Genomic DNA, 14,380 nt, shown 5'->3' on the forward strand with positions numbered 1-14,380 from the left:
TACACGCATTCTGCATCATATTTATCTAATAGAAAAAAGTAGGTAGGTAATTGCTAAATGCAAATACTGACTTCACTTTTTAATTTTTCTATTCCTATCCGATAAATAATTGAACGCAGCTCCAACATGCGGTTGCAGCTTAAACTACAATACTAGAAATATGTAACGTATCTCTGAACGCCTTACGTCTATTTCCAATTGTACTAGAAGAGTTGTTGGTTCGTGTCCGCACTAAATTACCATCAACTGTCAAAAACATATGTTTTCATATTTTTCCCTTCATGTGCTATGTCGATTATTCAACTTGTTTTGAAATAAAAAAAATTGTTCCATCATCCACAAGTTTACCGAAAAAACTAAATTAAATAATCATAAATAAAAATGATTGCTCTACGAACTCTTCTACCCGGTGTTCGTCAATTCATAATAAATCCAGCAATCCCCAACAAATCCAGCTTACTCAACCAATCACTAAAATGTTACTCCTCCAGTAAACTACCATCAATCAAAAACAAACAACTTACTCGCACATTTGCATCCGACACAAATCCCGATGAAACTTTAATATATCAAGGCTCATTGGCACCTCGAATGAAAGCAGTCAAAGTATTCTCACTAACAACAAGTCTAACTGGACTTGCCGCTCAACCAATTTTAATGGAACAAGGAATGAAAATTGGTGGAACTGGAATGGCAGTTGCACTCTGCACTGTTGCCGGATTCTTTACATTCGTAACACCTTTACTTTTGCATTTCATCACAAAGAAATATGTGACAGAGATTCATTATAATGCCAAAACCGATGAATACATTGCGACAACAATATCGATTTTATTGTTTAAAATTAAGGTAAAAATAAATGAAAATTCAAGATGATTCGTCTTTATTAATGTTTTATTTGATAGACAAAGTTTAGGCCAAGTGATGTCAAGGTCCCTGATGTCCCTGGAATGTTTACATCCTTCAAGGTCAAGGACAAACCTCTTTTTGTCGAACCAACTCTGTTTGAGAATACCGACCATTATGTAAAAATCATGGGCTTTGACAAACCAATCGACTTTAAACTCGACCTACAACCGGACGACTCCGCCGGAAACAAATCCCCTCCCAGTCACAACAAAGACAAATAAAATTATCAAGTTATTTTGTTTTTATTTTAAGAGAAATAAGAAAGAAAGAAAAGAAAAACAATTTTAAGACTTTTTTTTTTCATTATTTTCTATTCACAGTTTCGGTATCCCAACTTTGAAAGAATTGGGTAATAGATCGATCTTGTTGGTCTTGTTCTGTTGCCGCTCTTCGTTCTATTTTCGGTCTAGGTTTAACGTCGTTGGGTTTTTCTTGTAACAAATCTCTGATTCCATTTAAAAACGTTTGTGTATTGGTTGCCATCATTTCTTTAAACTTGTCATCTCTGCCTGATGTGTAATTGGCAAACAATCTGAACTCATATTCAATTAGTTCCTTTTGTTTTTTAAACAAATCTTCGTTAAGTTCTTTGGTAACTTTTTTAATTTTATCTTGGAAAGCGTCGACTTTGGATGTGGAGTCGGGCGTTCGAGGTCTCTTTAATGGTAGTCGTGGTTTTGAAGGTGCTGAAATATAATGAAAATAATCATAAAAATTACATTTTTTTGCTTTTTTTTATATAAAAAGTGCGCACTAAAGGAATTAATATACCCTTAATATGGTGAACACAGTACGAGCATTAGGAAAATAATGAGGGGTTTTAAAAGAGATACCGATGAACATTAGTTTTGAAGTTCTGAGTTTTTAAATGGTATGGAAAAACAGAAAAAACTACCCACAATTGTGTAGTGCTGCTAAAGAAAAATCTCTGTAACTGATGGGCCTTGAGTCGGGAGTGTTACGGTTGAATTGTTTGAGGAGAGGAATGTAACTAGCTTCTTCAGAGCATTGCTTATAAAAATTGCGAAAGAACAATGTGAGACTTATTGCTCTATCACCTATCAATTTTATAGCTCGATTTTGTATTTTAATTTAAGAAACTCAAGGAGGTTATACGAGCACGTGTCCTGATGTGAGAGTTATATTCGAGTTTTGGACGAATACGCTTTATAAATTACTGCTAAATCAGACGGGAAGAAAATTGTCTTGCATCTTCTTAGAAAACCTAAACATTTCGCAGCGTTTTTGGGCGGTGTCGAAAATTTCCATTCCGAAAATTTCCATTCGAGAACGGAAAGCTGGTCGATGTCCTCGATGCAAGTACCACTCATGGATAGTGGCACGGCAGAAAGGTTCCGCTTTAAGGGGTTATATCTATTTGTAAGTGCGAAAATTTACACTTTTTTCACAAAAATTTACACTTTAAAGTGGCTTAAAAGAAAAAAAAAAAAAATAAAATAAAAATATCAAGCCGATCACTCCTGCCGTTTCAGAAAAAATTTGCTCACCGACTTTGAAAACATAGTTCCGAGAAAAACGCGTTTAAAAATTTTGGGAACTACATAATGGTTCAGAAAATTTTTGAACGCGTTTTTAAAAAGAAAAAGTCTTTACAAATACGTATTTTCTTGAAAACTAACTGCTGTATCAATGTGAAAATAGCGGACAATATTCTTATATATACATATGTACATTCAAAATATGCAAAAAAAAAATTATTTGAATTATTGATTTCGTTCCACTCGGGAAGAGACCAGGGGCCCAAACAATGTAACTCTATTCTACTTTCTATTCTTTTCGAAAGTTGTTTCCAATTCTAATTCGAAATTGTACCATGAATAAAAGTAGAATCGGATGCCGGTAATGCCAATCATTTTCATAAAAACTTGGAAATATCGAACGAGACTCGCATAATTTTGACACAAAAATAATTTTGAAAAATTCCAACATTTACCCCCTGAATACAATGGTGTAGCTGTGGCTGTAGCGCAAGTTGAATAATTCTCAACTTTTACCTCAGCTGAAGCCTACTTTTTTAGGGTTTTCCCTCAACAAAATTTTGACAGTACTATAAGCTACAGCCCCAGCTATACCATTGTATTAAGCCAGTTAGTGTGCATGAACAATTTATTTGCATAAGGTGCTCCTTTATTGTTCTGTACTTGGAACTCCAAAACTGTGCGACAGGAGTTTTCTTTTTTTTTTTTAAATTAAAGTTTGTCTTATAATGAGTTCACCTACCAATTTTCAAAGTGATTTGCCAAACAATTAAAAAGCTACGTTAATTAACGTAAAAGTCAACTTTTTTGTACTTGTGTTCCACCTCCTACATGATTTTTCATGTTTCTATACACGAACACAACAAATTCTCAACTTTGTCAAATACACAACTGTAATGGAGGTGGCACAAACCAATACTACAATTTTATTTTGCGATCATTGCCACGCATCCGTAGCATTTTCTTTATTTTTTTATGCCTTGGTATGCCACGTGGAACAAAACAATTATCTATAAATTATCTATATGGAAACGTTGTCCCAAACGCCAAAAAATGGTTTATGGCACAAAACAATTCTAGAAAATGTTGATTTTGATGTTCGATATCTCCGGATTGGAAAGACATAGCGCAAATCTGATCACAGATTTAGAAAGAGCATACAAAATTACCATAGACTGCATTCAAAAACTCAAAAACGACCAAATTGGCGTATGGAACAAAACAATTCTGGGGCAACGCACAATGGGCCCAAAGGACCATTTGCGTCTCAAAAATGGTTTTTATGAAATTTTAATTTTTGGTAATTTCTTTACGGAAATGAATCAAGGGAAAGTCAATCTATATGTTTTTATTGCAAATTAATTTTTAAAATGAGTTTCTCTATTACAAAATTGTGTCTGAAGTCTCCACTTGAAAATACTTTGTTTGAGTAACAAAATAAAGCAAATCTTCACGATACGTTTTCAAAACTATATTTGAATAAATTATATAAGTGTTGTATGTCGTTGGAAAGCTTATTTTAACTGCTAATATTGTTGAAAATAAAAATTTTTAAAAATATATTTTTAATTAATATTATTTTTTTTACACAATAAGCTTTTATTTGCAGTTTTTTTAATTTCGAATTGAGTTTTAAATGTTTCCGCTGTCTACTTTCTTTCACAATATTGTTCTTTGGTTTATTTACTAAAAGATACAAAAAGAATTGGATGCTTTTATCTGCTTTTCTTTGATAGAGAACTATATATCTGCCGAAAGACATAGTACAAAAAAACGTATTTTGGTGCATCTTGACCTGTTTCAATACATATCTTGAGTTTTATTGATCGCACTGTCAAGATTGATGTCTTCAGGCTTTGGGGAAATGACAGAGCATCAGTCCTTATATTCAGAATGTGATTTTGTGTAAATTTAGCCTACTCACATTAATTGGAATACTCGCGATATTTAACCCCTCGGAAACCATATAAAGCCGCGATTTAAAGCTGCCAGACTTTTCAATTCGTTATTAAAACGCAAAGGCTATAAAACTGCATACTCACATTTTGGTTATACCTCCACTCCCAAAATTTGCTGTGGGCTCTTAGACTTAGTATATGCACCCGAAATTGAAGATATTTGTACTATTAGAAAAAGTCTAAGGTAGCAGAAAAATGTTAGAATTTCATATTGTAATTGTTGAAAAAAATTTAATTTATGGAAAAAGTTACATAGAGATTTTATTTACTGATTTTGATTTTACTCGAAGATTTTCAAAAGAGCCGTTTTAAGTATTTAATTAAGAAGGATTTTCGTGAAAATTGACAACCAGTTTTTTTTTTTTTTTTGTGATTTCTTTTTTTTGCTCTTTTCTCAAAAGCGTAGTTTTTCGACTAGGTATTTCACTTTGCCTTACAAACGACTTTATTTAAAATGAGTATAATCAATATTTTTCTTATAATTTTTCAATAAAATAGCTTTAATTTCAAATAACGTAACACAAACAAACTACATTTAAATGTATTTTTTTTTTTTGTATTTTATAGTCATACAAATAAAATTAAGTAATTTTAAGACACGAAAGGAAGGCTTTTATAAAATTAATAAACCAGTTTTATCTTATTTTGCAAAATTTGAGAAAATAATCTTTTAAGATACAAAAGTTACAAATTTTTGAGACGTTCTAGCCTAGTCAAAATCGTATTTTTTTTTAGTTTTGAATAAACGTTTAATACTTAAATAAAAATATTAGCTAAAAATAAGGTAAATAAGGTAATATATTCCTAATTTGAGTTAATTATTTTCAGACTCGAAGAAATGACAGATTTTTGGAACCCCATAGTCGAGCCAAAATTGTACTTTTTGAACTTTGCCTAGCTTTTCAAAGCTCAAAATGATTTCGAATACATTAAAGATTATATGTTCCAAATCTGGTTTAATTATTTCAGGAGACAAAAAAGTTACAGATATTTTTAAATACCCAAATCAATCGAAAATCGTACTTTTTGAACTTTGACTAATTTTTAGAAGCTTAAAAATAATTTTAATTTAAAAAAAAGTAAGTTGATGATTCGTTATATATCAAAGGCATTATATTCCTAATTTGAAGCAATTATCACAAAAGACAACAAAGTTACAGATTTTTGAGACGCCTAAGGCCATATGGGCCAACTGTGCAACGATTTGTTGTCAAACAACAATTTGCAAATTCGACTGAATTTGACATTAACTTTCGAATTAGGGTTTATGGAATTTCTTAATAGAACAAACGAAATAGTTGGCACTACCACTAGAGCCGTTCGAATATCGCATATTAAAACTTTCTTAAAGAGTTTAGAATTTGCAAATTAGAATATTTTTATATAAGAAACGAGTTTCATGGTTGGGCCCTAGTAGAAGAGGCCAAATGAAAAAGCTTACGCAGCGGTGCAAGAACACCTCCTCAGTACGATAGGGGAGTATAATATCCGGGACAGAGGATTTGTGTATGTCAAGACCTTTTAGAACTCTTGCTACTGTACGAGTGCAAAAGAAGATTCGTCCCATGAATCCTTTTACGCGTTCAAGAACTGGAAGACACTATTTAGCAGCGAACTGCCTCGCAAAAAGGTTAATTTTATCAAGAGAGCTAACAAAAGGAGTGTCATTGAAAACAAGCGTTAGAACTAATAACTATCTATGGGACATTAGCTCTTAGCCCACAAACATTGACATAATCGACCCTGAATTCACAAACCCATTCAAAACTAAAAAAACAATCTAAAACCTGTTCAAACAATAATCTATAATGATTGACTTAAATACTTACTTGGCAGGATAGGAAAACATTCCTCAAAGGCAGGCATTTCTGATTTGGATACAGTAATTCCGTCATCATCCGAAGACGAGTCGTGTTCTTCGATTGGAGCAGCTATCAAATTTTCTTCTAAAAAAATAAAACCCATTTTTGAGGACACACAAAGTCAATTAACAATCCCACCACCACAAACCTTCTAGTGCTTCCATTTCCTTCCTCCTGGACCAACGATCTGCCAACATTGTATGCAATGTCTCGTAAAACGGTGACTTTTTGAAACCCTTCTCAGTTGTACCCTTTTCTATAGCCTTGCGGTCTCTATAATACTGTTTTCTTAGATTTTGCCATCTAAATCGCATTTGTTTAGCATTTTTTTCATAATAACCACGACCAAACATTTCTTGTTCGACAACTTGATAAATTTCATTTGGATGTAAAATTTTGTCTTCGATTTTTTCCAAACATTTTTTCTCTTCTAAAATTTCTAAAAGTGTTTGAGTTTCTTCGAAACTCCAGAGATTTCTTTTAGTCATTTTGTTGATATTGTTTTATATGAAATAATAAACAAAAATGACGAAGAAAATTGGTAGAAACAAATTCATAAACAATAACAGAAACAGATTTTGGTTATAAATTCTGGATAGGATAAAGACAAGCTACTAACTGGCAACTGGCATTTGTAAATTAAATAAAAGATAGAGAACTTTCCAATTATTTTCCAATAGCAACAATTTCCAGTATAGTGTTTGGTGTGGTGAATTTTTATTTTCCAAGTTTTCTTACCTACCCCACAAAAGAGTTTCAGTGCTGCCCTCGTGGTACTATTTGTACCATTTTATTTATTTATAAATATATTTTTATATATTTTATTTATATGGTAGTAGGTAGTCAACTAATAGTAGATCTTTTGGTTAATCTAGTATACAGTTCTTTTTTATCACAAAAAAAAAAAAAAAATAAGTGGCGACATAAAAATTTTTTCTTAAAAAAAAAGTCTGTGATGAACAGATGGCAATTGTAAGTTTTTTTCCGCAAGAACTATGGGATGCATATTGTTTTGCGAGAAAAAAAATTGTGGTGAGTATACATTTTTATTTTCCATTTTGGTTTACAGTTGTGGTGAATTAAAAAATATATTTTTTTTTTCGGAAAAAAAAACTAAAAAATCTCTCTCATAAGAAATGCCTTGTGTTTTTTTTAGAAGAACATTACAATGACGGAGAATAAAAAAAATTGTAACTTGCCTTGTACGCAGATCGAGCTATGCGACACAATGCGACACAACGCGACGCAATGCGACACAATGCGACACAATGCGACACAATGCGACACAATGCGACACAACGCGACACAACGCGACACAACGCGACGCAATGCGACACAATGGGCCTTACTAATAATCAAAATTAAAGCTCAGTTAAATATTTAACTGAGCTTTAAATATTTTTCCATACCAATAACCAATTTAATAGTCAGGTTAAGGGTTAACGCCACGTTAATTTTATAGTTGGGAAACTGAACTATAAACGCGCGGTTAAATGTAAACGCACGGTTTGTAATGTCATTTGACAGCAAAAAAAAAAACATTTATCAAGTCAACAAGTTATTGAGAAAAATTAATAATGTTGGCGGCAATTAATGAAATAAAGGCTTGGCCACACCAGAGGGTACGCGGTAGCGGTAAGGGTAGCGGCAACGATATTTGTATTAAAAAAATTCCACACCCGAACGTTGATGTGTCAGTTTGGAATTTTTTCCATACAAATACCCGTACCGTTACCTGTACCTCTACCGCGTACCCTCCGGTGTGGCCAAGCCTTAAGTAAATGGAAAAAATTTATTTGTTTATAAATATTTATCTTTTTATTAATAAATACTCATTACTTTCAGAAAAGGCTGAAAAAGAAAACTAACCCCCTGAATACAATGGTGTAGCTGTGGCTGTAGCTTGTAGCGCAAGTTGAAGAATTCTCAACTTTTTGCTCAGCTGCCGTCAACTTTTGTTGTTGTTTCCCTCGGTAAAATGTTGGCAGTACTACAAGCTACAGCCACAGCTACACCATTGTATTGAGTCAGTTAAAAAAAAAAAACAGATCTGCAAATTTTTCATCGTCGTACTTCACGATAGATGAACTTTTTTTTATGCACTTTTGGCCTCCTTGCTTGGGCTCCATTTTTTAACTTTTACAATCAAAATAAAAATATATGAAGGTATGTAGGTATTTTGTAGTTATCATTTTGTTCATTATTACATTACATGCAAAAAATGCCACTTCAATTATGTCATTTTGACAACAAATGTAATAGATCTGGTAATAGAAGCACAATTAGTTAAACGCTTGTTTATTTTGATTATTAGTACACACCCAATTTAACGCGACGGTAAAATTTAACCCGACGATACTTAAACGTGTGTTTAGTGATTCATTATTGGTAAGGCCCAATGCGACACACAACGACACACAACGACACATTGCGACACAACGCGACACAACGCGACACAATGCGACACAATGCGACACAACGCGACACAACGCGACACAATGCGACACAATGCGACACAACGCGACACAACGTGACACAACGCGACGCAATGCGACACAATGCGACACAATGCGACACAACGCGACACAACGTGACACAACGCGACGCAATGCGACACAATGCGACACAACGCGACACAACGCGACACAATGCGACACAATGCGACACAACGCGACACAACGTGACACAACGCGACGCAATGCGACACAATGCGACACAACGCGACACAACGCGACACAATGCGACACAGTGCGACACAATGCGACACACAACGACACACAACGAGACATTGCGACACAACGCGACACAATGCGACACAATGCGACACAATGCGACACAACGCTACACAATGCGACACAATGCGACACAACGCGACACAACGCGACACAACGCGACGCAATGCGACACAATGCGACACACAACGACACACAACGACACATTGCGACACAACGCGACACAACGCGACACAACGCGACACAATGCGACACACAACGACACACAACGAGACATTGCGACACAACGCGACACAATGCGACACAATGCGACACAATGCGACACAATGCGACACAACGCTACACAATGCGACACAATGCGACACAACGCGACACAACGCGACACAACGCGACGCAATGCGACACAATGCGACACACAACGACACACAACGACACATTGCGACACAACGCGACACAACGCGACACAACGCGACACAATGCGACACACAACGACACACAACGAGACATTGCGACACAACGCGACACAATGCGACACAATGCGACACAATGCGACACAATGCGACACAACGCTACACAATGCGACACAATGCGACACAATGCGACACATTGCGACACATCACGACACAATGCGACACAACGCGACACAACGTGACACAACGCGACGCAATGCGACACAATGCGACACAATGCGACACAATGCGACACAATGCGACACAATGCGACACAATGCGACACAATGCGACACAATGCGACACAATGCGACACATTGCGACACATCACGACACAATGCGACACAACGCGACACAACGCGACACAACGCGACACAACGCGACACAATGCGACACAGTGCGACACAATGCGACACACAACGACACACAACGAGACATTGCGACACAACGCGACACAATGCGACACAATGCGACACAATGCGACACAATGCGACACAACGCTACACAATGCGACACAATGCGACACAACGCGACACAACGCGACACAACGCGACGCAATGCGACACAATGCGACACACAACGACACACAACGACACATTGCGACACAACGCGACACAACGCGACACAACGCGACACAATGCGACACACAACGACACACAACGAGACATTGCGACACAACGCGACACAATGCGACACAATGCGACACAATGCGACACAATGCGACACAATGCGACACAATGCGACACAATGCGACACAATGCGACACAATGCGACACAATGCGACACAATGCGACACATTGCGACACATCACGACACAATGCGACACAACGCGACACAACGCGACACAACGCGACACAACGCGACACAATGCGACACAGTGCGACACAATGCGACACACAACGACACACAACGAGACATTGCGACACAACGCGACACAATGCGACACAATGCGACACAATGCGACACAATGCGACACAACGCTACACAATGCGACACAATGCGACACAACGCGACACAACGCGACACAACGCGACGCAATGCGACACAATGCGACACACAACGACACACAACGACACATTGCGACACAACGCGACACAATGCGACACAATGCGACACAATGCGACACATTGCGACACAATGCGACACATTGCGACACATCACGACACAACGCGACACAACGCGACACAACGCGACACAATGCGACACAATGCGACACAATGCGACACAATGCGACACAATGCGACACAACGCGACACAACGTGACACAACGCGACGCAATGCGACACAATGCGACACAATGCGACACAATGCGACACAATGCGACACAATGCGACACAATGCGACACAATGCGACACAATGCGACACAATGCGACACAATGCGACACAATGCGACACAATGCGACACAATGCGACACAATGCGACACAATGCGACACATTGCGACACATCACGACACAATGCGACACAACGCGACGCGACACAACGTGACACAACGCGACGCAATGCGACACAATGCGACACAATGCGACACAATGCGACACAATGCGACACAATGCGACACAATGCGACACAATGCGACACAATGCGACACAATGCGACACAATGCGACACATTGCGACACATCACGACACAATGCGACACAACGCGACACAACGCGACACAACGCGACACAATGCGACACAGTGCGACACAATGCGACACACAACGACACACAACGAGACATTGCGACACAACGCGACACAATGCGACACAATGCGACACAATGCGACACAATGCGACACAACGCTACACAATGCGACACAATGCGACACAACGCGACACAACGCGACACAACGCGACGCAATGCGACACAATGCGACACACAACGACACACAACGACACATTGCGACACAACGCGACACAACGCGACACAACGCGACACAATGCGACACAATGCGACACAATGCGACACAACGCGACACAACGCGACGCAATGCGACACAATGCGACACACAACGACACATTGCGACACAACGCGACACAACGCGACACAACGCGACACAATGCGACACAATGCGACACAATGCGACACAATGCGACACAACGCTACACAATGCGACACAACGCGACACAACGCGACACAATGCGACACAATGCGACACAATGCGACACAATGCGACACAATGCGACACAACGCGACACAACGCGACGCAATGCGACACAATGCGACACAATGCGACACAATGCGACACAATGCGACACAATGCGACACAATGCGACACAACGCGACACAATGCGACACAATGCGACACAATGCGACACACAACGACACACAACGACACATTGCGACACAACGCGACACAACGCGACACAATGCGACACAATGCGACACAATGCGACACAAGGCGACACAATGCGACACAATGCGACACAATGCGACACAATGCGACACAACGCGACACAATGCGACACAATGCGACACAATGCGACACAACGCGACACAACGCGACGCAATGCGACACAATGCGACACAATGCGACACAATGCGACACAACGCGACACAACGCGACACAACGCGACACAACGCGACACAATGCGACACAATGCGACACAATGCGACACAATGCGACACAACGCGACACAACGCGACGCAATGCGACACAATGCGACACACAACGACACACAACGACACATTGCGACACAACGCGACACAAAGCGACACAATGCGGCACAACGCGACACAACGCGACACAATGCGACACAATGCGACACAAGGCGACACAACGCGACGCAATGCGACACAATGCGACACACAACGACACACAACGACACATTGCGACACAACGCGACACAACGCGACACAATGCGACACAATGCGACACAATGCGACACAATGCGACACAACGCGACACAACGCGACACAACGCGACACAATGCGACACAATGCGACACAATGCGACACAATGCGACACATTGCGACACATCACGACACAATGCGACACAACGCGACACAACGCGACACAACGCGACACAAAAAAATTATCTCCATTAAGCAAATTTCTACACGTGTAGTGTAGGCACTTTAAATATGCCCTTTCTAGAACAATTTCAACTCACCTCACAAATAAATATTACCACGACTGGGCACAGTTAAAATGTTTCCACCATTGAGCAACTTCCAACTGGAATAAATAACTCAAACTGGAATTTTGCATGTCTCTTTCTACATTTATTTTTTGTATTATTTATCATTTTGAATTTTGACAGATTTGATTTCATTTTTTTAAACAAAGTGAACAAAAATTGATGTTGTTTATTTTTAAAAGTTATAAAAACTATTAAAAATGGACACAAAAAATCGTGTCCTAATGGAAGCCTGCGTTGGCTATTTTAACAGCATGAATCTATGCTACAAACAATATGACTTGGAAATGCGTTATCTCCGCCGACGATTTCTCAATCGTTTGGACAGTAAAATCGAAGCCAACATTCGTGTCCATCAATTGAATCTTATGAATACAATTGAAATGTTATATATGAATGAATTCCCTAAAAAAAAGAAGGGTAGTAAAAAGGAAGTTCTAAGTGAATTTATTCAATACAATACCATAACGGGTACAAGAACTCGCAAAAGGCGTTCGATTTGGATGAAAAAGCGAAATGCCGATTGGTGGGATTCAATGAGACAGAGTGTAAATAATACATCTTGGAATGAAATGTTCTCTGTTAATAGAGAAACTTATTATTACCTTTGTCAGGTTCTTTATAATGAATTGAAACCAAAACCAAATGCGGTACGTTCTTCGGTACCAATTGAGACTAAAATTGCCGCCGCTTTGTACAAACTTGCCACAAATGAACCTTATTTGAATATTGGCAATAAGTTTGGCATACATGCTCTGAGTGTACAGAAATCAATGTTCCAATTTTGTGATGCTGTGACTAAAGTATTACAAAATGAATACATTAGTATGCCAGAGGGGGATGAGATTACTGATGTTATGCAAGAGTTTGAGGATAAGATTGGTCTGCCTCAAGTCCTTGGGGTTATCGAGGGAACACAAATATCAATTTCAAATCATGCTGTGGGATTCTCGAAGCATGTGGCAAGGTATAATACAACGGATATGATTTTGCAGGGTGTTATTGATCCAAATTGCTTGTAAGTTTTAGCTTATTTTTCATTCGATCGTCGTATGAGTTAACAATGGACTTGTTTCAGGTTTCGAGATGTTGACATACTAACAAAGCCAAAACACTTTACAAAATATTATTCCAAAATCAAAGAATTAATGTCTGAAATGGTAAATCTTTGTTCATTTGAAGACGTGGAACTATTTTTATCTTTACTCTTCTTTTTAGCCAACAAGAGAAGTCGATGGAATACCTGTACCAGCCTATTTAATTAGTCGTCGAGAAGATGCTGTTCATTCGTGCCTTATGAAACCATATGCTAAAGTAAATACCCCTGAACAGGAAATGTTTAATGATTACCTGAGCAAATCTACCTCGGTTTCTGAACAAACATTTAAGAAACTCAAAGGTCGTTGGAAGATCTTACAAGAACCTTTAAAAGTGACTGTGAAACTTATTCCTAAGGTCATAAAAACTTGTTGCATATTGCATAATATTTTGGAAATGAAAGGAATGCAATATGATAGTGATTGTGATGACGAGGATTCTGATGCGGAGAAATTTGTTTACACCGAACCGCAGGATGTGGAGGAAGATTCAAGTGATTCTGGTGAAGTTATAAGAGATCATTTGAAAAATTTCATCTGTTCACAATTAACATGAAAAATGCTTATAAGGTTATTTATTATTTTAGTTGTTAACCGTACTAAGTCTTAATTTATATTTTTTTGATAATAAAAAAACATACTGACTACATATTCCGTTGGAAAATAATTTTTAAATTTGGAATTTTTCATAATCGATCTATAATAAAGTTTTGGCTGTAGGCAAAATCTCGATAAGAAGTGATGATTTAAG

The 14,380-nt window shown here is 38.1% G+C and overlaps 3 protein-coding genes across 4 annotated transcripts; 2 read left to right on the forward strand and 1 right to left on the reverse strand.

Annotated features, from left to right (window-relative positions):
- Positions 1–259: 259 nt before the first annotated feature.
- LOC129911451 (transmembrane protein 70 homolog, mitochondrial) lies at positions 260–1,145 on the forward strand. Its single transcript, XM_055989262.1, has 2 exons — positions 260–849; positions 906–1,145. The coding sequence occupies exons 1-2, from the start codon at positions 382–384 to the stop codon at positions 1,128–1,130; spliced, it is 693 nt and encodes a 230-aa protein (XP_055845237.1). The 5' UTR covers positions 260–381; the 3' UTR covers positions 1,131–1,145.
- LOC129911450 (uncharacterized) lies at positions 1,133–6,831 on the reverse strand. Its single transcript, XM_055989261.1, has 3 exons — positions 6,377–6,831; positions 6,196–6,312; positions 1,133–1,595 (listed from the first exon to the last, which is right to left on the reverse strand). The coding sequence occupies exons 1-3, from the start codon at positions 6,714–6,716 to the stop codon at positions 1,213–1,215; spliced, it is 840 nt and encodes a 279-aa protein (XP_055845236.1). The 5' UTR covers positions 6,717–6,831; the 3' UTR covers positions 1,133–1,212.
- A 5,820-nt stretch (positions 6,832–12,651) lies between these two features.
- Positions 12,652–14,280, forward strand: LOC129909836 (uncharacterized). 2 transcript variants are annotated; one of them, XM_055986944.1, is made up of 4 exons: positions 12,652–13,080; positions 13,147–13,550; positions 13,611–13,692; positions 13,751–14,280. In XM_055986944.1, the coding sequence occupies exons 1-4, from the start codon at positions 12,733–12,735 to the stop codon at positions 14,183–14,185; spliced, it is 1,269 nt and encodes a 422-aa protein (XP_055842919.1). In that variant the 5' UTR covers positions 12,652–12,732; the 3' UTR covers positions 14,186–14,280. The 2 variants fall into 2 exon arrangements, with proteins under 2 accessions (XP_055842919.1, XP_055842918.1); XM_055986943.1 differs by having other exon boundaries at positions 12,652–13,550.
- Positions 14,281–14,380: the final 100 nt, after the last annotated feature.

This window comes from Episyrphus balteatus, chromosome 2 (genome assembly GCF_945859705.1).
Source record: "Episyrphus balteatus chromosome 2, idEpiBalt1.1, whole genome shotgun sequence".
Lineage (NCBI taxonomy): Eukaryota > Metazoa > Arthropoda > Insecta > Diptera > Syrphidae > Episyrphus > Episyrphus balteatus.

Excerpts from the sequence above, each read along its gene's own strand:
- LOC129911450 (XM_055989261.1), bottom strand. The coding sequence starts at position 6,716 with ATGACTAAAAGAAATCTCTGGAGTTTCGAAGAAACTCAAACACTTTTA. Across the intron at positions 6,313-6,376 it reads GGAAATGGAAGCACTAGAAG|AAGAAAATTTGATAGCTGCT; the intron begins GTTTGTGGTGGT and ends TTATTTTTTTAG. Across the intron at positions 1,596-6,195 it reads ATGTTTTCCTATCCTGCCAA|CACCTTCAAAACCACGACTA; the intron begins GTAAGTATTTAA and ends ATTATATTTCAG.
- LOC129909836 (XM_055986943.1), top strand. The coding sequence starts at position 12,733 with ATGGACACAAAAAATCGTGTCCTAATGGAAGCCTGCGTTGGCTATTTT. Across the intron at positions 13,551-13,610 it reads GTTATTGATCCAAATTGCTT|GTTTCGAGATGTTGACATAC; the intron begins GTAAGTTTTAGC and ends GACTTGTTTCAG. Across the intron at positions 13,693-13,750 it reads AAGAATTAATGTCTGAAATG|CCAACAAGAGAAGTCGATGG; the intron begins GTAAATCTTTGT and ends TCTTCTTTTTAG.
- LOC129911451 (XM_055989262.1), top strand. The coding sequence starts at position 382 with ATGATTGCTCTACGAACTCTTCTACCCGGTGTTCGTCAATTCATAATA. Across the intron at positions 850-905 it reads TTTTATTGTTTAAAATTAAG|ACAAAGTTTAGGCCAAGTGA; the intron begins GTAAAAATAAAT and ends TTTATTTGATAG.